General features: G+C 41.2%; 3 protein-coding genes and 1 pseudogene across 3 annotated transcripts; 2 read left to right on the top strand and 2 right to left on the bottom strand.

Annotated features, from left to right (window-relative positions):
- Window positions 1-493: 493 nt before the first annotated feature.
- Window positions 494-1,097, bottom strand: LOC112161805 (annotated as a pseudogene).
- Window positions 1,098-2,205: 1,108 nt separating this feature from the next.
- On the top strand, window positions 2,206-3,594 carry LOC112161687. Its single transcript, XM_024297029.2, has 4 exons — window positions 2,206-2,357; window positions 2,448-2,500; window positions 2,586-3,017; window positions 3,093-3,594. Exons 1-4 carry the CDS (start codon window positions 2,329-2,331, stop codon window positions 3,548-3,550), a joined length of 972 nt encoding a protein of 323 aa, XP_024152797.1. The 5' UTR covers window positions 2,206-2,328; the 3' UTR covers window positions 3,551-3,594.
- A 3,183-nt stretch (window positions 3,595-6,777) lies between these two features.
- On the bottom strand, window positions 6,778-8,019 carry LOC112162252. Its single transcript, XM_024298011.2, has 4 exons — window positions 7,862-8,019; window positions 7,734-7,786; window positions 7,339-7,662; window positions 6,778-7,273 (listed from the first exon to the last, which is right to left on the bottom strand). Exons 1-4 carry the CDS (start codon window positions 7,885-7,887, stop codon window positions 6,825-6,827), a joined length of 852 nt encoding a protein of 283 aa, XP_024153779.1. The 5' UTR covers window positions 7,888-8,019; the 3' UTR covers window positions 6,778-6,824.
- Window positions 8,020-18,072: 10,053 nt separating this feature from the next.
- kcnk18 (potassium channel, subfamily K, member 18) lies at window positions 18,073-25,808 on the top strand. Its single transcript, XM_024296532.2, has 3 exons — window positions 18,073-18,378; window positions 18,462-18,605; window positions 23,286-25,808. Exons 1-3 carry the CDS (start codon window positions 18,159-18,161, stop codon window positions 24,131-24,133), a joined length of 1,212 nt encoding a protein of 403 aa, XP_024152300.1. The 5' UTR covers window positions 18,073-18,158; the 3' UTR covers window positions 24,134-25,808.
- The last annotated feature ends 651 nt before the right edge of the window (window positions 25,809-26,459 follow it).

The following is a 26,459-nucleotide window of genomic DNA, read 5'->3' as shown; positions in this document are numbered from 1 at the left end:
ACGGGTAGCCAATGGGTGCAGACTTCATCAATGTGCTCCGTGAAACAGTTTTTTATCTGCAAGTACGACAGAGAATTACTACATTCAAACTGGATCACACACAAAGAGGGTGATGCAGACGGCTGATATAAAAGGTTTTGGTTTTCTTCAACTGGGTCAGCTCAGACACGTCCTAAAGTGTAACTGACCCAGTTCTGTGGTCTTCTTGTGGTTCTGGATGTGACTGGAGATCCAAGCAGAATGTCTTTGCATCAAAGGAAGGAAATGATCAATGCTGATCAGTATAAAGGAGTGGATGATGTGAAGTGATTATCACTCATGATTTGATATGAGAATACTGAATCAATAAAACAACTCAACAGATTTATAGTTTCTATTTTTTATTTTCAGAGAATTTAAAGAAACAGTGAAATCAAGACTCTACAGACAGCAGTCATTTTATATTAAAATATTTATTTCCTCAACTTTAATTTAAAAAAACATCTATAACAAAACTATAAAAGTCATTTTATGACATCGTGACTTCTTGTTACATTTGATCGTACATTTATCAAAAACACAAGTTAATAGATCCAAATAAATCAAAGTAGCTTCAATTCTCTCCATCTAAAACTGATCATAAAGTCCCATGAATGTGTGTGTGAGTCCATGTGTTGTGTTGGTTCTATGGTGTGTTGTGAGTCTGTGCTGTCTTGTGTCTGTGAACACTCTCTGCTGTGGTTCCTCCTCCCAGCTCCTCTTGATGCTCAGCTCTCTGTCAGCCTCCTCTTTGACTGCCTGGACGTGGAGCTTTCCGTCTGGAGACAGGCAGCAGGTGACGGCTTCAGGGTTCAGGCCTTCAGGCAGATCCAACTCCTGTCTGAACTCCTGGAGTCTGTGAGAGTAGGAGCCTTTCCCGTCTTCCTGTTTCTTCTCTGTCTTCCCACTGACTCTCAGCTTCCTGTCCACCTGCCTGACAGACAGCTCCTCTGGAGAAAGCCTGCAGTGTCCAGGGTCAGGCCAAAGTGCTGTCCGTCTTTGTCCAGCTGGAAGCTCACAGGTTGCAGGGCCACACTGCTCTGGAGAGGCTCCGCCTCTGTTTGCATCCAGCATAACATCATTGTATGGAAAAATTTGATCGAGGTTTTACAGTGTTAAGAAATTGAGTAATTTGACTAGTATTTTTTTTTTTATCCACAAAAGGTTTAGTAATTTCAGGTAAATAAAAAACCCAGATTTTTTTTAAACTTTCATTCTGTGGCCAATTCATAAAATGCTTGATTCATCAGAGTGGTACCAGCCGGCCATCAGGAGAATGAAGCTGATGTTGACAGTAATTGGAGGCACTGATTTCAATTTCAGCTTCTACAAGAGAAAGTGCAGACAAGTGTCCCCTTAATACATGATTGTCTTTATTCTGAGCGTGAACAACGAGCCTTGGAGTCTGACTCCACTCTTCAGGTCAGTCTTGAGAAAGAAATCTTGGATCTTTGATCATTTGCACGTGAATGATTCCATAGTGGGAAAGTTTAGGTATTTGAACATCATTTGATCTCATTGAAGCATATTTATGTGGTTTGACAATGTCAAAGACACAGTTTTTTTTATTATTATTCATATTTTTTTGCCTCATACAATTACTTACAAGTGAAGCTGCTTGTGTACAAATGGACATTTATCGTTCTCTTGCTCATTATAAAGCCAAAGCACCAAGTGTAAATTTGATTAATCATAATAATTACAGTACATAAACAGTTCTCAAGAGGTGAAATTTGATGAGACAAATAAGAGCTTTATATCAGACTAAAGAGGCCTTATGCCAGATAAAACTATTATTTTGGGGATCATCATATTGGAGCTGCAGAGAACCTGGAGTTGTAGAGCCTGTCTAAATAGTTAACCTTTCTTGGTAACAATTTATGTTGTTTTACATCTACCGGTATTTCTATACCATCAGGTATAAAAGAGGGAATTTTGGCACATCCTCTTTAATCCTAAGGGAATGTTCCTCTTTCCATATCCATGCCCTGATAAAGCAAAAGACTGGCTTAAAATCTGCTCCTAAAGTAAAGAAAAAATCTAGTGTAAGAACATCCGACATACAAACCATTTATGCAAAAAAGGGTTTAACTGGTCAGGGGGTAAAAAAGAAATGAAAAAAAAGGAAAAGAACCTTAAAAATTTCATATTCATCAACTTAGTTACAGACCAGAGATTTGATGTTCTCTTTCTGAGAGTTTGTCTCAAGCAGCTGTCTGTTGTTAACCCGTTAAGCTCTGATTGGTCAGGACTGGTCTCTGTTAACATTGATAAACCTTCACCAGTGAATCTTTCTGTACTGTGGCCTTCATGATGGAGACTGCAAAGTTCTTCCTGGGGTAGGACAAGAGAACCATCTCTAAAGCATTGTTTTAACTAAAATATCAACAGAGTTTTTCTAATGTTTTTCTCTTTGTAAATGATTTCAGGTTTTCCCTTTTTGTTGTGCTGGTTGTGCCATCATGTGGTTATCCTGCCAAAGGTGATCTTTCATTCCCTTTTGCTGACACATCAATGTAGATGAATGTGTTGATCTTCTTCAGAACTTGTGCTCTTTCTGCTTTCAGGCTCCAAATCCACAGATCAGAGCAGCAGTGACCAACAAGCAGCAACTAGCTTTGCTTCCCACAGAGGAGCACAGATGAGCCGCTCTGCACCAGTGCATTACCGCTCTCATTCAAGCGGTGGCGTCTCTCAGCCAGTTCCAGTGTTTGTGCAGAATGTCCCTCAGGTTTATCCCATGGTTCCATCAGGCAGCAGCTTGAGCTCTGCTGTGGCAGGATACCCTGTTGCTGTTCAGCCAGGATCTGCTGTTCCTGTGCTTTCCAGTGTTCCTGCAGCAGGAGTGTCTGAGGCAGTTCAGGTCCCTGTGCAGGGTCCTGGTTTCTCCCAGTTTGTTCAGACAGGCCCAGCAATGGTTGGCTCTGCTCCCCCTGTGCTGGTGTTGCATGAAGGAGCTGGTTCCACACAGCCAGGACCTGCTCAAGCTGGTCTGCCAGGTGAGTCCTGTAAAAAGCTGCTGTGAATGTTGTCCATGAGTCTTGGCTGTCTTGACCAGTGTCTTGTTTGTTCAGAAACCAAGTGGGTTGTTGCTCCTCCATCTTTCTCTGAGCAAGCAGCGGCTGATTCCCAGGCTGTGGGCTCCAGTGACTTCCTGCCACCAGTCCCTCTCCCTCCACCTGGCCCTGTCCTCCAGTCCGGAGAGACTTCCAATATTGTGAAGGAAGCTGAACTCGGCAACTACCAGCAGCAGACGGAAGAGTTTGGTTACCCGGCTGAGGCGGTGCAGCCTGGATCTGCTTTCACCAGCGTGCTTGTTCCAGGCCAAGGACTTGGTGGCTTCTGGGGTTCTCCTTATCCTGGCTTTGACTACAGGCTCCTGTATGGTCTGTACCCTCCTGGCACCTACACCACCTTCAGCCAGAACCATGAGAAGGGCAAAGACTACTACCAATCCATCCACTACTTGAAGGAGCATGTTTCTGAAGACCAAGGTCCTCAACAGCAGCTTCAGCAGAAGGTCTTCAGCTAGTTGTGCTACTGTGACGGTTCTAAATAAAACGCTTGTTATTGTGACCTTCTGTGGCTCAATATAATCCAAATGGACCCTATTGATCAGTCCAACGTTAATCAAGATGGCATTTTGAAGCAATGAAAACTCGATTAGTTGTTTGTAGGCTGAAATTGTGAACGAGCAGATGACACGTCAAGCCTTTAATCCAATTGGTTCACTTCAGTGAAAAGCTCAACTTGCACTAGACCATTTGGTGGTTTCAATAATTTAAGTGAATTATAAACTTAAATGTACATGGCCGTGTCATTGACACTAACTTAATGCGAGGCTTTAAAGTAAGCATATGGAGTTAAGAATTTATGGGTGCAGAATTGCATTTTAACAGTAGGGAGGGTACGAGGGGTTTACATTTGGCACTGGTTGGTATGAAAGTACAAATGTCACCTAGCTTGTTGCTACATAATGGGATTTTCCTATTAGGATGGGTAATGCTTGGTCAACGTAAACCTTCAATGCTGACTGAACATCTGTCTCACAGGCAGGAATTTTCAAAACTCTTAAACAATTTTCAAAGTAAACTTGTAGACTTTTCTGAAAGACAAACGGTGAGTAAGAGAATGGAAATAGTTTATCCTCGTTCAAACATATATTTAAAAGGATTGCAGGTTTGTGATGCATTTTTCAGAGGAAAAAAGCTAAACTGTCATAGAATTTGTCTAAAGCTTATGGAAAAAAAATAGGTGATTTTTAGATCTGAGCCAAAAAACAGTAAAAAAAATTTTTAGGACAGATTGTGGTGTCACAAGTTACTGTTAACTCAACTCAAATGATCCTCTGCAGACATGTCAGACCAAAAATTGCTTTCCCAAATATTGTCCACAGATTTCTGAGACTGTCCCCTAGTGGGACCAATGTGACACAACATGTAAAAGCAGCTGTTCTTATAGTATGCCAAACTGTTTCTTCAGCTGGAGGTTTTGGTTGTCAAATTCAAGTTTTATTAATTGGATCAAGTCATAAAATAACAAACATAAAAACGCTACAGGTTTGATGGGAGAGGATTTGGTACCATCTAATGGGATGTACCAACATCCATTTCTTGGCAAAGTTTTGCTTTTAAAACTGAACATTTTGTTTGGAATGTAGGACATTTTGATCTCCAAATGTGACTTTTGTTCTCAATGTGGTGGCGCAACTATCACTTCACAGATTTGACCTCACGGTCTGCAACAGAGTATTTTTTAGCATTGACCACATGGGGGCGACATTTCCCTTACAATCAAAACTTAAGGACTCATCTTGTATTTCAGAATCCGTTTATTGGCCAAGTATGAGTTCACACATACAAGGAATTGGCTTCAGTGTCTTATGCTGTCATTTTAAGAGGACAAAGCAACAGCCGAAAAGCATAAATAAGTGTAAAAAATATTGGAAGGTATCGATAACAATTTGTCTATTTAAAGTATTTAAATATAATATTTCTAATTAGATGATCCCTGTTTTAATTATGTTTTTTCACTTAATTGTTTGATGTTGGATTGCTTGTTTTGTTATGAGATTTATTTAAACTGCTTTATGTTTTGATTCGTTTGAAGAAAATGTTCAATTTATGAATACTACACATGTAATGCTTAATTGTATTAAGTCACAATTAAAGAAAAAAGATTAAGCTAGTTTAAAAGTTCCCCTTTTTGTATTTTCACTCTAGTCAAGAGTTTATGGGAGTGAGAGCTCGAGGGAAGCAGCTGTTTTTGCGGCGAGGGGTTTGGTGTACAGATGTAGGAAAGGAGGAGTCCAAGCTAAAAAGATTGTGTCGTCTAGGGTGGAGATTTACCTGCCCGCTTCTTAACCCTGGAGCGGTACAGGTTCTGGATGGAGGGGGAGTGGAAACCTATGACCCTCTCTGCGGGAGGATCACTCAGTCCAGTTCTCATATACAGTCAATGATGCTGTCTCACCACCATCCTTCAATGAAGGGGTGGTCAAGATCGAGATCCAGCCTTCTTTGTGGGCTGTTAAAGCAGCATAAACTGTGTTTAGCTAAAGAGCAGCCTCTTCAAAACCCATCAACAATTTTATGTTCTGCTGCTAAGTCTATCTTACTGCTTCAATCATCAGCTGTGGTTGCTGTCACCTCAAAGATTGGACAGGCTGTCTCCAGACAGAGGACCAAATCAAAGCTGATGCTCCCCCAGCAGGGGGGATCTTCCTCCAGAGAATGACACATCTATGGTTTCCTTTGAATAAAGACACTGAAGAATTTAATTCATAATTGCAGGACATGGGAGTTTTAGTTCCATCTCTTCTATTTTCTTCAGCCTTTCCAAATGTATCATTTTATTTTGCTGAATTATTCATTTTTAGATGCTATTGGTAATTTAAGTTTCAGCTTTTCACACATAAAAGGACAAAAAAAAACACCTTTGACAAAAAGGGCTCTTTGGGCATCTGGGCTAAAGGGGCAGGTGCTTGAGCACCCTCCTGTGCCTGGTATGGAGTGCAGATTCTAAACTGGCTTCACACTGTAATAATCCCCCTCTGGAATACAGGTGTGCTAAATAGGGCTGGGTATCAATTTCCAGAATCGATTCGATTCCCCATAGCCTGGATCGAGTTGATCCGGATTTTTTTTTAATGATTCAATTCCATTTTGAGTTTACACGGTTGACAGTTTACAAACTGGAGTGTCAATACCATACAGTGCTACATGGATTCTCAAATTTAGCTTAAATTGTTCTGCTTCTGAGGGTGTTCCAGTTTGGTCACCAAGTGGTGATCATAGCATTACACCTTATTCTTGAAGTATGAGCAAAAAATGTTTGACCTCAAATTGTTAAACAGTTTGATTCTTGTTTTTAAAGCTGTTCATTTTTTTAATGGAGGTCTACCATCTTATGGAAAACTCCATTGTTTGCATCTAGCTAGTGGATTTAAGCTTTACATTGGAGCGAGTGTACTTTTATTTAGCCTGATCAACCCAGCCCTGATGTAAACTTCTCCATTAAACTGTGCACCCATGAAAATCTTAATTCCAGCACCACCCTCAGTTTGAGTCATTAACACAGCCATGTACATTTTGGTGCAATATAAACACTGCATTAGACCAATTTGATTAAGGCCTTCATCTGCCCATTGTGGCCTACAAACCTTTACCTCCATTCTTTTATTGCATAAAATGGCATCTTGATTACATTCAGTTTGCCTTTATGCAGCATCAGGGTCCATTTAGATTAAGCCACAGAAGGTCACGATAACGTCAAGCTTTTTATTTAGAACCGTCACAGTAGCACAACTAGCTGAAGACCTTCTGCTGAAGCTGCTGCTGTTGAGGACCTTGGTCTTCAGAAACGTGCTCCTTCAAGTAGTGGATGGATTGGTAGTAGTCCTTGCCCTTCTCATGGTTCTGGCTGAAGGTGGTGTAGGTGCCAGGAGGGTACAGACCATACAGGAGCCTGTAGTCAAAGCCAGGATAAGGAGAACCCCAGAAGCCACCAAGTCCTTGGCCTGGAACAAGCACGCTGGTGAAAGCAGATCCAGGCTGCACCGCCTCAGCCGGGTAACCAAACTCTTCCATCTGCTGCTGGTAGTTGCCGAGTTCAGCTTCCTTCACAATATTGGAAGTCTCTCCGGACTGGAGGACAGGGCCAGGTGGAGGGAGAGGGACTGGTGGCAGAAACTCCCCAGGGCCCATAGCGTCAGCTTGTTCAGAAAAGGCTGGTGGAGCAACCATCCACCTAGTTTCTGTAAAGAACCAAAATGTTAACGTTTCAGATTTGGTCTAGTTCAGACAAGCTTAACATTTTTACCTGGCAGGCCAGCTTGAGCACCTTGAGGCTGTGGAGAGACAACTGCAGGCTGAGAGACAGGAGCAGTGTAATAGACTGCAGAGGGAAGTCCAGTCTGAACTGGTAGAGAAGCTACAGGATACCCCTCAGGCATGACAGACCCTTCCCCACCAGCTGATGGAGCTGCATGGACAAACTGAACAAGGTTCAGCTCCTGCATTGGCAGATGAACTGGCTTAGAGACACCTCCTGCAAAGGAGCTGTGATAAGGTGCAGAGTGGGTCCTCTCTCCTCCTCTGTAGGAGCCTGCAACATCCATGCTACCACCATCAGTGGACTTGGAGCCTAATTTAAAGGAAAAATTTGAAGAGGCTGGAATATTCTGACCTCTTCTATAGTACAATATGACTCATTACCTTTAGCAGGAAAGCCACAGGACTCTAAAACCAGGACTGCAAGAAAGGAAAGCCTGGAAAAAAAAAACAAAAACACAGAATTAACACCTCATGACATCACAAAACTACACAGCCCACTCACTTCCTACCTCAGGAAGATCCTTACAGACTCCATGATGAAGACCAGTGTATAGAAAACCTCTGTGAGTGAGGGTTTATAAATGTGAGTAGATCACTACTGACCAATCGCAGCCTAACGACCAAACAACAGACAGCTGCAGGGGAGATCAGGATCAGCTGAGTCGAAAATGAAACTGAGTATCAAATAAACTTAATGACAGTCTCAGAAAAGTATGAACATATATGAAGCAAAAGTCTTTTTTCTTGCATTAACTTGTGATGAAAATGTCTTCCTTAATGGTTCAATAAAGAGTAGATCCACATATTTAACTCCTCTAATAACCTGATCACAAGCTGTTTCCTTATGCCCCAGTTGGAGATCATTTTAAAACAGTTTCAGTTTCAGTTTATTTTGAACACTATTGAAAACAATAAAACAGAAAATACTAACAAAGATAAACAAACCATAGCATATATGTCCATCTATCCATCTTCTTCCACTCATCTGGGACCAACCTAACCAGCCACCCTTAAATCAGGCCGCTCTACCTCTGTGGTTTCCTGTTTGATCTATTGAAATGTTTGAGTCAAGTTTTTCTTTTGGTCTCCATCCTTCAGGATAGGGATCCATGCATTCCCAGTGGGTCCAGCATGCATCTGTCATACTAGTGTCCAATTCCGAGACTCTTGCAGTGGTCTTCATGTGTCATGTTGACACTGTTGTTTAGCACGGCCTTCCAAGTGAAGTCCTAAAGATAAATATAGCCCTTAATGAATGATCATGTCTGAGGGAGGTCTGCGAGCCCCCGAGCTTCACCCAAAACAAATCACGTTCACAGGGACCCATTTAGATTACCTTAAAAAGCTCAGAGTGAAGCCCGGTGTTTGACTGTCTTCATTTGGCAAGGCTGTGACAGAACATGAGGAATCGCCAACAATGAGCACATCTGGTCAAATGGTGCACTACAGAGTGGCAACATTCCCAGGAACTCCTGTGGTGGTCATCATCATTTCAAAATGGAAAAGAACTAAAATGTGATTCGTGTCAACGATGAAAACAGCTTACATGAATGGATTCTGAGTGAGAAAAGATGTGTGAGCGCCACTATGGGATGAATGGAGAACACATGACTGATTCTGATGAAACTGTTGCATTTCACCAACAGCTTTAAAGCTGTGGCTATTTTTCTTTAGTACTGCTTCATGTGTCCATTACAGAGATGGTTAACTCATTTTTAACCTAGATAAATTATTAAAGACCCACTCCAAAGAAAAGTGTGTTTTTGTTTTCTTTTCGCATGTTCTTGTGGGTATTTTACTTGTCTTGTCCAGCAGCTGAACAAACAGATACGAGCTGAAAGCCTCTTGTGTTGGACACATTTTACTGTTACAGTTGGGGTTATAAATATTCTGACACACGAGGTGTATATTTATATAAACCCCTCTCGTGTCTGAGGTTAAAGCATTTCATTCTGTCAGAGGTGAGCTAACACCTGTGATCAGGTTAGTGTTTGTGTTCTACTGTGGTGAATGATGGAATGTAAAGAGAAGCAGAGCTACCCCGCATGGCCCAAGTAGCCCAGACAAGTAGCCCACCACCACCTGGAAGTTCTGAGTGACCCTCCACCCCAACCCCAGGCACAAGGGTGCCCCAAAGGAAGACCCCCCATTCTCTAGACATCCACCCACTTGACTTGCGGGAAGTCCAGTGGCCGGTTCCCCTGCCCAAGAGGACGATACCCAAAAGAAGAGGACGAGAGTGGTAGAAATGGGTTCATTTCATTTTCATGTCAAAGGATTAGAACCAGCACCAAAGGGCAGTGGGCAGCCACCAGCTTGGGTGTGATCCCTCTTCCTATGTGGAGAGAGGACCCCTGAGCTCAGGAAGCCAACACCCAAGGGACACAGCCACCGCTGCTGAGGGCGAGGTCGCTCCCCAATCTGTAACGGCTACCCAATTAATTTACGCATTATGTCACTTCTTCTTTGTGGCCAGTTGAGTGATTTGATCTAGATTTACTCCCATAACTTGTATATTTTTTGTACGTTTGTTGTTTCATTGTTGTAAAACTTGTAATTCATGACAAAAACATTTTTTTAAATATTTTTAAAAGATCGTCCCATTCCTCCACACAGATCTTATCTAGATTATTCCATTTTCTGGACTGTCACTGAGAAACACAGAGTTTGTGCTCCCTCCAAAGATTTTCTATTGGGTTTAGGTCTGGAGACTGGCTAGAACCTTGATATGCTTCTTTTGGAACCACCTCTTGGTTATCCTGGCTGTGGTCATTGTCATGTTGTAAGACTCATCTTCAATGCTCTAACTGAAGGAAGGAGATTGTTCCCCAAATTCTCACAATATACAGCCCCGGTCATCCTCTCTTTAATACAGACAGTTGTCCTGTCCCATGTACAGAAAAAAACCCTTCCAAGCATGATGCTACCACCCCCATCCTTCACAGTGGGGATGCTGTTCTTGGGATGGTACTCATCAATCTTCTTCCTACAAACACAGCAAGATGGAATTAAAATAAAAAAGTTTTACTTTACATGCACTGTGATTTTCAGATTTTTTATTTATTTATTTTTTGATTCTGTCTCACACGATGGGCATGCACCTAAGATGAAATTGTCACCCCCCTCTATGATTTATTTGCAGTGAGACATAATTCTGCAGCAACTTTTTGCACATGTTGGGTCAAGAGCAACTGTTTGTGAGAGGTTAATTTCCATGACTTTAAATGTAATTCATTTTCAGAAGTAAAACATTTGGAGCTACTCTTTAATTCCTAAAAATCCACCCCCCTATGCTTTAGCTGAGTCTGGATGTCATGCAGATGACAACAAGCCTACAAGTTTGGATTCCATCAAATCCCATATGACCATCTGAGGGGTTTTCTACACATTTTAGGTTTAAAATGTTATCATCATATCATCCTATCCTTTCAGTTGTGATTGAGGAAACTCTGAAAGCTGTCTGGCTTCTGTTCTTTGGTGAGCATTCTTTCACTGATGACTAAAAGGCTACAGATATAATAAATGAACTCCCAGATGCCTCGAGAGAGGAGGAGAAGGAGTGGCTTCTTCCTCTGAGCTCTGTCCTCAGTAATGGACCATTAATTGTAGCTTTATGGTGTTAACATGTCCTGTGAAGTGGAAATGCAGGGTGAGAACCCATCACTGTACATTACAGTGATTGTAAATGCATTCAAGTGTAAGAGCAGGAGCTTTGTAAACTTTGGATATTTACAGAGTGTCTGACTCCTCAAAAATCTAAAGCTTTTAAAGACCTTCAGCTTCAACGTCAGGGTACATGGCAGTCAACCAGGAATAACATACCAGAACTCTACTTGATTTGACTGTAGACTGACCAAAAAGCAAGCATGAGCAGGACACAATATGCCAAAAAAGAAAAACTTACACTGTATGAGCTTTGATTTTAAAAGGCCTTAGACATTAGACGGCTCACTCAAGAATTGTCACTAAGCTCCACACATTTTAAGATCATTTAGATTGTGTGTTCACGATTTTTTGTGTGTTTGCAGAAGACACAGCTCTTTTAGAATAAATAGTAATAATAATTCTGTGCTAAAAATATTTTCTCCTTCCAGTCAATCAGTTTATTTAAAATAAAAACATAGATGTTTTCGGCATATATCCATTAACTTTTAGAGAATGGGATTTTTTTAACATTGTTTTGATTTTTCTTCATCTATCCATCCATTTTCCTGACCGCTTCTTCCCATTCGGGGTCGCGGGGGTGCCGGAGCCTAACCCGGCTACAGAAGCGCGAAGGCAGGGTACACCCTGGACAGGTCGCCAGTCTGTCGCAGGGCGATTTTTCTTTATAATTGAAATTAAACATCATTTGTCATAACTCTTTGACTCCTTCCTCGCCTTGAACTCCTACAGGTTTGTCCTACCCTTTAACTCTGTTGTAATAATCTCATGATGGGTATAATCCCTAGTAATGCATATGTGTACAAGCCAGCACGAGAATCAATTTCAATCTGGATGATGTTCACTCCGTAGAGTGCTCTTGTGCGTGGAGACAGAGTGTAAATCAAAGAATGACAGTTGCTTTTAAACTTTAGCACTTCAATGGAAGCTGACTCTTTAGGAGATCTCTTCTTTTCTCCTTTAGGCATTAGTACATCTGTTTAATGAGGAGGATGAGTCTAAGAGCATGGCACAAGATGGCAACTAACACAAGTCAAAAAGGTCAACCTTTTTTTTTGGTTCCTGCCAGCCCCCCTCCCTCCCCCAACTGACAGATGCCCAGGAGGACCTACCCAGAAGCGTGGTAGATCCCTACCATGAGAACGGAGCGAGAGGCCACACCCACGCAGCCCCCCTAACCCCTCCCCCGAGGCGTCCAAGGCCAAAGCCTTGACCACCCGAGACGTACACTGGGACCCAGACAAGAGACACGCCATCGCCAGGGAGTCCTGAGTCCCCACCCCCAGAAGCAACCCAGAGCCACCTACGCCCAGCCTGCACTGCACCCCCGACAACCCGACCACCAGCCCCACCAGAGGGAAGAGGCAGAGACTGGCCACCGGCGGGTAAGGCCGACACCAATGACCAGTGGGGGCCACGAGAGGGCCTAGGGACAGGGCTCCAGTTGTATATGAAACGATGGAAATTTTGAGGGGTAGCCTAGTGCCCTGATGTAGAGAACCTCGCTCACACCCCATGGTCCCCCTGGACCAGATGGTATGGAGCCACCACCACACAAAAAGTGAGTTGCCAGATCAGCCGCCCCCACACTGGCCGGTGGCCCACCCAACCCAGGACATGGCGAAAGACAGGGTCCAATGTGACCACCATCCTCTTGATATTAAAAGTTCAGGACAAAAAGCAAAACTCACATGAAAAAACAAAAGACCTCAAGGTTTCCAACACTGAGCCTTGAGGAACTCCATGCCAAAGTGAAGCAATAGAGATAACACTGGCCTTAACTCTCCTGTTTTGACAAGTGAAATTGGCGCCATTTAAGGATTGCTGCTGGAACACCTCACTCACGTCTGGATATGAAAGAAGTATGCTGTTATCCAACGTATTAAAACATTTGCAGGTCAGTGTAACCTTCCCCTTCCTCTTGCTGATCTAAAGCACCACTGATGAGACTCTGATGAGAGGACTGCAAAACAAAATGTTATTTGGGCAGAAGGTGTAATGTGAGTGGGGGGAGCCATTTGTTTCGAATCGTTTAATTTATGAGCTCTGGTTTCTTTAAAGTCTTATCCACCAAGGCTGAACACATTCTGAAAGTGTGACTAAGACGGGTTCAAGGATCCCAGATTTTAGAAACTTTGAATGGAGGTCTGACTTTACAAGGTGGTGATGTCATTTGATTGGGGTTTTGTGTTTTTAACAGTAATTTCTACCTTGTTATTTTTGTTTTCAGAGCAGTTCCATAGGCCTCCTTTAGCAGTTCATTTAGTTTCCTCTACTAATAAAAGGACCCAAAAAGTAAAAGGTACAAGAAGTAAAAGAAACAGAAGCTAACAGAATTCAGTATTGTCATTTTAGTCCTAATTTTACACATAGTTCCAGTGCAGTTTGGGCCAGGTTAGATACAACGAAAAAATGCATAAACAACAACTAGAAACATGTAAATTATTAAATAAATAAACAGCAGTAAACTTGTGTGTCCAGACGTGCAGATAGGAGCTTATTTGGGTCCATGCGTCGAGCTTACAGGGCATCACCACTGCTCAGCAGCTTAAGAGCAGCAGCAAACGAACGGCTCTTCCTTCTCGTGGTTCTGCTGTGGAGTCTCCCTTCTGAGAAAGGGCCGGTGAGTCTGCAGACTGAGTGATCCCTCTTCATGTGGTCAACCAGCTTCCCGGACTTGCTGTTGTTGATGTTTACAGTGGTGGGGAGAATGCTTCCAACAATATACTGTTCCGCTTTCACAGGCCTGTAGAGCAGCTGATATGTCTCACAGTGATACCAGAGCTTGAGATACTGGAGGAACCAGAAAAGATCCTCTGAGTCCAACAAAGGAAATAAAGTAGCTGATGAGGTGTTTTCACCAGGTGTGATGTGTCTGTAATCCAGGTGAGGTTCCTGATTAGGTGACCAGCAAGTATTTGAAGCTGGCGAGTCTGGTGACGTGCGGTGAGGTTCACGACTGGTGACACACTGATGACATCAGTCAGATTTACAAACAGATGAACCCTACAGAGTAACTTATTCACCATTGACAACACTTAAAGTGTACTGTTTAAAATTCAACATTTTTCTTCTGTAAACAAATTGTAACATATAAAAAAAAATCACCAAAATTGTTATCATTGACTTACTTTGAAGTCTGTGAGCAGATCCTTCTGAAGATACATATGATTAACATATTTGTAGAAGTGTTCCTTTTCTTTCCTCTGTTTTAAAAGTCTCTCTGTCTCACAAAAGATCATTGCTAGTGATGTGTCTAAACAAATTCTTGAGTTTAGACAAGATCATCCATTTAGAAAATGATGCTGAACAATATTAAAGACTATCTGGACGGTTGCACTTGACTTGATGCCGCTAAATCTATTATTCATTATTAATCTATTATTTAGACACAGTACATTCTCTGGGATCACCAGTGCCCTCTGCCTTGAGGCTTGGATACTGCGGGCCTCACCTAGTTTATTTTTTAATGGTTATTTTTACTGGATAAAAAAAAACTAAATGGGTCACAAATGGCACCAATGCAATCAGAATGTTGGCAAGTAGTAAGCAAGTTAGGGAATCAAAAAGTGTCTTTTCATGATGATAATAAAACTAAAACAATAAACCACATGCGTCGGCAGCAAATTGTCATAAGTGTACCCTGCTCGCCCAACAGTAGCCGGGTTAGGGTCTGGCATCCCTGTGATCCTGTAAGACTGGTTTGAAGATGGTTAGCTTAAATGTTTTCACTTTCAGTACCAAAGGTGGCAGACATCTAGAATAAATACTATTATTATTATTAACCTTTATTTAACCAGGGTGGGTCCCATTAAGATCTAAAACCTCTTTTTCAAGGGACAAGAATCAATACAATAAAATACAACAAATGTTAAACATATACAATAGAGTTACAAAGCTGATTAAGATGAATAAATGCACTTTAATAGGCTAAAATGCTGCTAAAACTAGAATTCAGTGGTTTCCTTGGCTGCACTGATCACATCTAGTGATTTAAAAACTTTTATAATTTTATCTTAATCCTTTATCTTATAAAATGCTATCTTAATTTTTAGCCATTCCTGGCCATGCCGGATATAGGTATGGGCATCAGGTGACGAGTTTATATACAAAATGAAGGCTTTTTCTATTTTTTGATTAAGTTGCTTGAAGGTTTTTATGGTATGGTTTACATTTTGTTATTAATGCATTAAGGAATCCAGTCCCACCAAACCACATGGAGGAATCTATTATTACATCAATCCACATGGATGAAGACCAGTTGAAACCAGTTAGGTCAGGCATAAAGGACGAAATTAGTTTTTCACTGAAAACAAAGCCATGAACATATTTCCTGCAGTAACAGGGGGAAGGACACTGACCAATAGGGTGTTAAGGTTTTTGGGGGGTTCTCTTGTCCTGACCAACATGGAGCCAGAAAGCCCCACATAAGTGAACTGTATTTTATGAGTTTTTTGTCTTGCATGCACAAGATCCAGGGATCTCTGTACAAGTCTGATCCAACTTTTATTAAATCGACTAAATTCCTATGGAGTTATTTGATCACTTACTTCCTCATCAATGAAGATACAGATGTTAGCATGGGGCTAACTTCACACAGGGGGCAGTGCTCCCCTAAAAACCCCAACAAAACAGGTAAAGAAATTACACAAAAAACCAACATACAACATGAGAATAGACATACAGACATTTGTACAAATAGTCAGAGGGAAACAATTTTCTAAAACAATTTACTTGTATAGTAAAATAATGTCTTAAGTCCAATCAAGCCTGTGACATTAAATTGATTGTTTTGCTAGTGTTTTGTTGTGATTGTTCTGAATTACATGAATTTTGTGTGTTGGTGTTTGTGTCTGTTGTTTGTCGCTTTTTATTTATTCTCAGGGACCTGGTCTGCAAATGAGCTGTTAGCTAGATTCCCCGTGGACATGACATTGGTTGCATTTGAAATTGTAGAAATGTTTTTTTGTCCTGTTCCTTTTAAATAAATAAATAAAAAATAAAATAAATAACAGCATAATTTGCTATGCATGTTGTGAACCTTGGAAGGATGTGACACCCCAAACTCTAATTTTTTAACTGTACACAACACGTAATTTGCAAATGACATCACACTCTTTTAACAATGAAGTTGTTGTCTCCATCAGACACAAATGATTGTGATAATTGATGACAATTGATAGATGTTGTTGATTTGAAATGATCAGTTAGTGTTTTTCTCAAACAGCAGCATCTATGATAGATGTGTCAAAGTCAAGGCCTGGGGGCCAGATCCGGCCCTCCAGATTATTTATTTTATTGTTATTAATAGCCCGATGTTATCTTGCACTTATTTCTAACTTGTATAATTTTGAAAAAATATATTTTTATGGAGAGTAAAATATTGAAAGTTATTTAAGGTTTAAGTTGATTTATTCTGGAACAATATTCCTGCCTTGTAATAGTAGTTCACTTTCAGCTTATCCCTTTTGGGGTCGCCACAGCATAACAGCACCCACTGTTTCGCATCAGTGATTTGGCAGTTTTTATGCCGGATGCCCTTCCTGACACAACCCTGTACTTGAGGGGCACAGGGACCCAGTTAGGCAGCAGCATCAAGGGTCTTGCCTAAGGACCCAATCTGGGTGGGGATCAGTGGTCAACCCTGGGAATCGAACCCAAGGCTCCTGCATGTAAGCCCTTCACCTAGCCCACTGAGCCACCCAGCCGCTGTTCCTGCCTTGTAATAATTCATAATTATTTTTAAAAGTTACGGATTTTAAAGTTTAAAAAATTCTGCTAGCTTTTTGGACTATTTTGGCCTTTGCAAAGATTTTTTAGGCTAATTTGGAGTTTAGCTAATAATTCAGCTACGTTCTAGCTGTTCTGTTTAATTTAGGTTTTTTAAAAAGTTTTTAAAGCTATTTTGGAGTTAAGCTAATATTTACAGAGTAGCTCTTTTAGCTAATTCAGGCTTATTCAGTTTTTTTGGCTGTTTTGAGATTTACCTATACATGCTAGCTGTTTATGACTAACCAAAGTTTTTTTTTATTTATTTGCTCAGACTAATTTGGCATTTAGCTAATATTTTAGCTGGCTATCAGCTTCAGCGTTTTCAGCTATCAGCTTCAGCGTTTTTAGCTATCAGCTTTAGCGTTTTCAGCTATCAGCTTCAGCAATTTCAGCTATCAGCTTCAGCATTTTCAGCTATCAGCTTCAGCGTTTTTAGCTATTAGCTTGAGCGTTTTCAGCTATCAGCTTCAGTGGTTTCAGCTGCAGCTTCAGCATTTTCAGCTATCAGCTTTAGCGTTTTTAGCTATTAGCTTGAGCGTTTTCAGCTGCAGCTTCAGCATTTTCAGCTATCAGCTTTAGCGTTTTTAGCTATTAGCTTGAGCGGTTTCAGCTGCAGCTTCAGCATTTTCAGCTATCAGCTTTAGCGTTTTTAGCTATTAGCTTGAGCGTTTTCAGCTATCAGCTTCAGCGTTTTCAGCTATCAGCTTCAGCAATTTCAGCTATCAGCTTCAGCATTTTCAGCTATCAGCTTTTTTAGCTATTAGCTTGAGCGTTTTCAGCTATCAGCTTCAGCATTTTCAGCTATCAGCTTCAGCGTTTTTAGCTATTAGCTTGAACGTTTTCAGCTATCAGCTTCAGTGTTTTCAGCTGCAGCTTCAGTCTTTTCAGCTATCAGCTTCAGCATCTTCAGCTACCAGCACTATCATCTTCAGCAGCCATATTCAGCTTACATCACTCACTCTAGCATTAACGCAGGTATACGACTGTATATGTAGTTCATATGTTGAAAGGTTATGATTTTAAAGTTTAAAAAATTAGTTTTAGTGTTCCATAAATGTTTATCCTGTTCGGGCTCAACCTAAAGTGTGTTTTGGATTTTGGCCCCTCGTGCGATTGAGTTTGACACCCCTGATCTCTGGCTATTCAATTCAGTCAATCTTTATTTGTTTTGTGTGACTCTAATGCAGCGGGAAAACAGCAGCACTTTATGTTCTCACTCCTCCTCTTATTGCGTTATGCGTTTCAGCGGCGCGCGGTCTCGCGGCTTGCCATGCACACGCGCTCTTGGCCAGACCTAATAACTTTCTCTCCGGTGACGCGCAGCGCAGGAGCGCGCGTTGCCCCGCAAGCTTCTGTGAAAACAGGAGCAAGATGTTAGTGAAGAAGAGGATGAGCGCTGGAAGCGAGAAATGCGCGGCGCCTCTCTGGAGAGTCTTCCCGCACCTGGCGCTGTGCGGCACGCTGGTCGCGTACGCGGCGCTGGGTGCGCTCGTCTTCCAGAGGATCGAAGGAGGAAACAAACCCTCCAAGATCCAGGAGGAGTACCGCGAGTTTCTGGGGGAAGTTGTTGATATTGTGCGGAACCACAGTGGTAAGCATAGATAGAAGGCCTTAAAGGTATTATGATGATGATGATGATTTAATTTAGTAATTTCTGTGCTTTCTTATTTGTAGAAAACACCTCCTGTTCTCATGGCTGCTTGGTAAAACACGTGGAAAATAAGATGAAGAACTTTAATTCAATTTGGTTCCAGAATCCCGATTACTGGACGTTTTTTGGGTCAATGTTTTTCTGCTGCACAGTTTTCACAACAGTAGGTGAGTCACTAGATGTTCAGTTCTTTATACAACAGAAGTTTATTTCTTTTCATCAGCATCAGAATATAATCCCCCACATGGAGAACTTGTTCTTCTGTTTTAACAGTAGGCTTATAAGAGACGAAAAAAGGACAAAAGGAACAAAAAAATGTACATTTATTCGTAAGGTCTGAATGTTTATGGGGTTTTGACAAGGTGTTATTTAGGAGGGATCATATCATAACTCAAATATCTTAATTCCAATTGGATCTGATTGACTGACCTTAAACCGATCCAGGACACCTTTAGCCAAAATTCCAACCAGTGTGACTCAGAAATACCTGGTACTGAAGAGTGTAGGTGAAGTTTTCCAGATTCCTTGTATTTCTAGTAAAAGTTTAAATTTAACAAACAGGTTAATGTCAAAGTTCAGTTGATTGATGTTGACTGATGTTTTTCCACATCAAAATGATACTAAGAGAACATTATTGGAACATTCTACCACACTGTATGGTCACATTTCTTTGCTAAATTTTAAGTGTTTCCACACATTGGATTGTAATTATCTTTTTTTGCTGCCATCATACACGTGTTGTCCACTGTGATGAGACTTTGTCGTTTACCATGTCTCAATCCAAACGATGTTTTCCAATATCAATACGTTTGATTTATTTCATTTAGTGGTCGATTAGGTTGATTTTATTTTATTTTTTTAAGGTAAACATCCATGCAGACAATTGTTTGGGTTGTGGCCTGCAGATGTTTTTAATTACATAAAAATGCAAACAAATATAATTAATATAAATAAGGATTAGCCCTAAGTCCAAAAGGAGTTTATACAAATGTACTCCTCTTGTAATCCCCTTTTGTTACACTAGAGGTCTTCAGCTTTCATCTGGTTGACAGGACAAGTTAAAAAAGAAAGAAAATGTGTCAGTGCCTGTCTCAAATATTGGTTTTGTTTTCAAACTAAACACAACACATTCTCACTCCCAACTCGTCACACATTGACTCATTGACAACGTCAAAAATTGACGCTTTGGGTGTCCCCAACTCGTCTTTTTTTGACGTGCTGGCTGTTTGTAAAATCAAGGGTCTGTAACCTTTTGGATGCAGTACCGGACGCAGACCGGACCCGACTCAGTACCAGATGTGGTACTCGACATGAACCAGGCCCGGACTTGGTACCGGACAAGAACCGTTGCCAGGTTAGCGTCCGGTACTGAGTCAAGGGCCCACGGCCTGGTCCTGGAGCGGCTCAGGTTCGTGGCTCAGAGGTTGGGATCCATGGTTTAATGGAAACACTCAGCACATCAAAAAACGACAACACCCAAAATGTCAATTCTTGAAGCGGAAGGGTCCTGAACCAAACATCAATATGTGACGAGTTGAGAGTGAAAACAACGGTCTCAAACTACTTTCAAAAGAATGGAAGATGCATGAGGACTTCTGTGTATCCGCTCTTGGTGAAAAAAAATACTTGGATCCATTTGAAAGTCGTTTCTAACCGTCAATGTTTATTCTTGTGCAGAAAGTGACAAACTGGAGGAATAACAGAAGCTTGAATGTTTGGGATGTCTGGCATCTTTTTAAAATGGATCGCATGTGTTTCATTTTTTGTAAATTTTGGTGAATTATCTTTTGATTTTCAAAATTTTCTTTTGACCCTGCCAAAATCAGACTTTTTTTTTAATTGCTTTTAATTCTCACTCCTTATTTTGTCACATCTGAATACAAAGTCAGATCTTCACATTTATTTCATGTATGTTCAAGTCCTTGTAGACGTCTCCTGTTCAGTTAAATTTAATCCCATTTCACCACAAAGATCTGCGACGCCTCTTTGAGCCATGAAGTTCTCGGTACCATATCAAGTGAAGTCTTTGGTGAAGTAACCTCTAATCGTCATCAGTAAAAGAACCATATAAGTGGTTGAATGATGTCAGTTAATGGCTAATGGCTCAGGAGATGACAAAGCACTTTACAGAGTCGATTACTTTCTTCATCACCACAGAAGAAGAGAGGTTATCTGTTGGTTTGTTGACTGCATTCCCACAAACTCAGCCTATTAAGCCCTTGTTTATACATCAGCATGTTTGACTCTTTTGGATGGTTGTAATGTTGTGTTTCTGTATTGTGAATGGATAATTGAATGTGGTTGATGTTGGTTTATTCCTTTCTGAACTTGTTTAGAAGGATATCTGGAAAAAATCAATCAATTGTTTTGTTGTTTATTTGTGGTTGTGATCCATAGACGTTCTTCCATTACCTCCCATTTAGCAGATGCTTTTATCCAGAGCAGCTTACAAATCTTCTTTTAAATTGGAAGATACAATTAAGAGTAGACTTTTTTATTATTTGGTCATATTTGATCCAATAATTAATCCTAGAATTTCCAACTCTAAATTATTGTGGTTTTTTAGGTTGTCTTCAAACTGAATCAGTCCAGCACTCTCATTTTAAATGAGCTGGGAATGCCGATGAGCACACAGCACTCTCAGGATAAGCGAACCAAACCACTGAAAAACATGTCCAACCTCTTTGTTATTTGATCCTCAGCTTTGTGCTGCATCTTATTTTTTTTAACTCTCATGAGAAAGATCTCAATAAAGGAATAACACGGAGATGATCATGTGGAAAGCTGGACATTTGAAAAAACAGGTTTCCCTCCAAAATCTTGAGAATTAAGCAGAATTACAAACAAAAAATCACCTCCTTCACCCCTAAAACACTGCAGAGTAACACTCATTTCTAATTGTTTTTGGATACTCATCTGTTGCTGTTGAAGACCTTTTCCTATGTATTTACAGTAACATGTTCTTGTGGCATTTTCTGATGATGGAGGACATATTTAAACAAAATAAGCTTAAAATGTGTAGATTTGAGTATTTCTTCACTCAAATTGTGAATCAGGAGCATATGACAAAATGCAGTTTGGAAAAGAGAGCTCTCTCAATTATGGGCGACAGGAAGGGGGTTGGGGTGCCAAAGTTCCCACCTATAACTCAGAGATAAACTTCTAATGAACTGCAGCCACCCTGCAGAAACTATGGCCTATAAAACAACATTGTTTTATTGATTTTGGCAAAAGTAGCATAATCATAATTATCCACTTTAACTGTCTTTATCTCAGTTCATGATAGTCTGATCTGCTCGTTTAAAAGCCTGAAGGGGCGGAGCTTAGAGTTCTGCACAAGCAACAATGCATCCTAATTATTAAAGATGATGTGTTTTTGATGTGTGAGTTGCTTTATAGTTGTTGCTTTTCTTATATCACAGAAACAGCATGATCATACAGCCCTCAGTGTTTTTACACAGAGACACTCAAGAGCGTACAGTGCTGTGGTTGGTTCTTCGCTGCAGGGACTTCAACATGGTAGAAATCTCAGTAGCTATTTCCATAAACTACACAACTATAGCGAACCCATCATCATTAGCAAAACGCAGCACACAGTGGAAGTCAGTGGAAAACATCTGGGTTACACAGAATGAAAACAATGAAACAAGCAGCAGCTTTGACTCCGAAGAAGTAAACAGGTCAGTTAAAGTCTGAAAGAGGCATTTGTTCCGTGTGAAGCCTGGCTTTTTTTCCCTTCCTAGGTCTACTTCTGCTCACATAAATGTCCTCATCTCCAGTTTGTGCCCCCTTCTCCATCATTCACACCCATCAAATCTCTACTCTTGAGCGTTTGACTCTTAGTTTTCTGGGTTGCTGAGATGCAAACCTATAAAAAATCCCAAGATATAAAGAATTGAATGTGATTCTGCGGCTTTTTGGTGGATGTATTTGGTGACTGTGTTCCACAGCGTCTTCTCCAGACATGAACTAAACTGATTCCAGCAGATTTTACAGTTGAACTCTAATTAAATGTGTCCAGTTTGCTTGTGTTGAGGCAAATCACAGCATTGGTCATGCTGGAAGATTTCGTTTTAGAGATAAAAACTCAACTTAAACCTAATTGTATGCAGTCCAATCTATAGTAGTTGAATCAGAAGAGATTTTGGTGCTTCTGCTCTTCAAACATAGTAGGTGTTGTGCTCAAAGGTCAGTCACACATGGATGCACCTGTACAGACAACCCATTTTTACTCCCAAATCATCACGTATTGACGTTTGATTCAGGACCTTTTCATGTCACTTTTTGATGTTTTGGGTGTCCCCAACTCATTGTTTTTTGATGTGCTGGCTGTTCGTAAAACCAAGGGACCACAACCCTCAGTACGCAGTACTGGATTCACTACCGGATACGGTCTGGTCTTCAAAATGCTGGTCTTCAGGACGTGGCCACCACTGGTACCCTAACTCGGTATTGGTACCCTAACCTTAACCCGGCACTGGATGCAGTATCAGACGCAGTACAGGACCCAAACCGGTACCAGATGTGGTACCAGATGCAAACCGGACAAGAACTGGTACGGGGTTAGGGTACCGGTGCGCTCCATGTCCTGGTGCTGGACCGGTTCCGGCTTGCAGCCCGGAGGTTAGGGACCCGTAATTTAATGACCTGCATGTGAAAAAACGACAAGTTGGGGACACCCAAAGCATAAAAAAGTGACGTGGAGTCCTTAACCTAACGTCAATATGTGAGGAGTTGGGAGTGAGAATGTGTTGGTACAGATGAAATGTTCTGTTACAAACATTTTTGAGAGCTTTTCTTTATTGTTTTGATACAAAAATTCCCCACAGTTGTTTTTGTGTTTGCAGGATACGGTGAGATCTACCCGGTTACCCTGTCTGGTAAGGTGGTGTGTGTCTTGTATGCCATGGTGGGCATCCCGCTCATGCTGCTGGTCATCCTTGACGTGGGAGACTTCCTGGCTCTGCTGATGACCAGAGCTTATGTCCAGGCTCACGCTTTCTTCAAGGATCTGCGCTCCCAAAAGTGGTCACCAGGGAAAGCCCAGGACAGGGCATCAGACACACGGCGCCGGGGCCTGGATGATGGCACCTTCGTTTTCAGTCATGACGTGGTGGCCCTCGAACCCCTTGACATTCGGCAGGTGCTGCGCAGCCAGGCAGATGTCCGTCACAAGTCCATCCAGCTCCAAAACAACAAGGAGATTTTTGAAAAGATTCTCGCCAGGGACAATTTACAGAGGAAGGGCCCTCTGCTCAGGACCTTCTCCTGTCCAGAACTAAATCAGCTTCCAAACCCCCCCAAAGGATTCACCATGTGGGACTTCACAGGGTTAGGAGATGGAATGGACAAACTTGACGTTCCCTTCGTGCTGATTCTTTTTGTTGTGTTTGCTTACATTTGCCTCGGCGGCCTGATTTTGCCTCTGTGGGAAAAAGACTTCAGAGATTTCGATCCGTACTACTTCTGCTTCATCACTCTCACCACTATTGGTTTTGGCGACATTATACCCAAGCACCCCAAATACTTCATGCTCATCTCGCTGTTCATCATTGTAGGCATGGCCATCATGTCCATGGCTTTTAAGCTGAGCCAAACTCGGATCGTGAACTTCTACCGCAAGTGCATCAAGTTAATCACCAGGGGAAACTATGAGGTTTTCAACAATAAAGACAAGAAACTAGATGACAGCTGAAAGCAGCATGGAATGACCCTTGTCACCAAATATCTCCTTTTTAAAAGGTAAATGTATGTAGAAGTTTGGGTAAGTTTTCGTTCATGTTGAAATGTGACCTGTAACTTGAGGGGGGAAACATTATATATGTCTATGAAGGAAAATCCCACCCCTAATTTACCATTGTAATATAGAGGAGGAAATAGGTCATGAATATAAGATAATCTTTCAAAGTCCCATCCTTTCTTTTCACACAGCTGTAATCTATTAGCTCAGATTTTTCCGTTTACTTCTTATTATTTTTATTAAAAGTTTAAACAAACAGAAAGCTCATTTCTTAATAGTGACATAATCATTTCAGAGAAAAAAACATCTACCTTTCGTCCATCTTTACTGATTGCAGGATATGGTTTGTTGGAAAACTAAATAAAAATAAAGATTGAGGGCAGGACCATACCTCCCCCTGTTAACAACCTTCAACCCTCGTGTTATTTCTCGATTCTTTAAACCTCCCTCAGCTCTAATTATCCACACAAGACTCTCCACTCACTCTTCTCATCCCTTCTTTTGTTCTTCATGCATGGATTCTTCCTCTCTTCCAACCAGTTTGTTCTCCTCTTGTAGTTCTCTCTTTTACTTACCTGTCATCATTTTGCAGTCATGCACCCTCTGCCATCCAGCCTTCCAAAATCTGATCATCCATCCAACCATCATTCCATCTTTTTGTCCATCTGTCCGTCCGTCCATTCATCCATCCATCCGTCCATCCATCCATCCATCCATCTACCTGTTCATCCAACTACCTATCAATCCATCCATCAATGTTTATTCTGTTTGTTCGAACATCCATCTGTTCACCCATCTTTATGTCTGTCCGTCCATCCGTCCATCCATCCATCCATCCATTTATCAATTCATTTATCCATGTATCTGTCTACCTGTTCATCCAGCTACCCATCAATCTATCCATTGTTCCACCTTTCCAGTAATCTGACCTTTTATCCTTTCATCTCTCCATCTGTCCACCAACCTGTTCATCCGTCCATCCATCTGCCCACCCTTCAGTGTGTATTTCTCTTTATCCATCCTCTTCATCCAATCATTCATTCATTTCTTTTGTTCTAATTATATTCCGTTCTCTTCTAGTTCTTCCTCTCACATGTTTACTCTCCCCCTTGATCCATCCCCTTTTTTCTTTGCTCATTCTAGGCACCGCAGCACCATCTGAGTCTGTGATTGGGGCAAACTCTAATAAGATCATGAGGCAGAACTCCACAGAGTCTCCTAGACTACCACCTGTTCAGTTACCCAGACAATCCTGCCAAATTTCCAACCCACAACTCGACACTGAACACTTACTTTTGCATGTGCAGTCAGAACAGTTTGCCTCAGCTAGTTGTTGGTGCTTCATCTTTGCATCCGTATTCCTCATGTGTCATACTACATTGATGTGGGATGTCATTCTTGTATGAAAATGAAATACAACACTGTAAATGTCTTGAATTACCCATAGGAGCTAAATGAAAGACTGAATTCCTGATTATGTTTGGGATGAAGAAGGGAACCGTGAGCGTTCTGCCTGATCCCATTGCATTGTTTGTGGTGGTTTATAACTAAACAAAACTAGGTTTCACATTAAACTATGTACATTAATGTTACAATGAATTTGTCATGACTGTTATGGGCTATATTTATTTTTAGGTCTGTTTCTAATAAATTGCATCACAGTTTTGTTTGTTTGACTCTTGCATGTTTAAGAGAAGTTTTTCTTTACTTTCATAGGTCCTCTCAAACTTTGCCCCTATGCATATTTTCATCTCTGTTATTTGTTTGATTGATGTGCTTTGAAAGGATCCATGAGCAGTATTCAATCCTGGATTGGCTTGTGTAAGTGTAGAATGGAAGAAGCAAATACAAACACTGAAAGGAGAACGATTTCCTCCCTGTGGGATCTGAGTTTATAGAGGCAGGCTTTGGATCAGAGATAGACGATCCATAATAAGATAGGGACACACAATTGATTGTTTGAGTAACAATAAAGGCCTGAGTGTTTCACTGTTGATGTCAACAAACATACAATCAAACATGAAACCAGGGAGAAAGGCAGAAGCTTCAGAGACAAAGGCCAAATCCAAATTCTCCTACCCTCATGGCTTCTCCCTACTCCTTCAATTGTAGAGACATATCATGTTGACCCATGATAATGATGGGTTCTATGGTGGTTCTATGATGTCTCTGAGATAAGAGACATCACTGGGCTGTCTACAATAACCAAATCTGTTTTGCACTGGAGACTGTTACACCTCCTCCACCAAACTGAACCCTGGATACCATGTTGACCTCGGTG

The sequence above is a fragment of the Oryzias melastigma genome, linkage group LG15, assembly GCF_002922805.2.
Source record: "Oryzias melastigma strain HK-1 linkage group LG15, ASM292280v2, whole genome shotgun sequence".
Classification (NCBI taxonomy): domain Eukaryota; kingdom Metazoa; phylum Chordata; class Actinopteri; order Beloniformes; family Adrianichthyidae; genus Oryzias; species Oryzias melastigma.
This window is presented reverse-complemented; position numbering and strand designations above follow the sequence as displayed.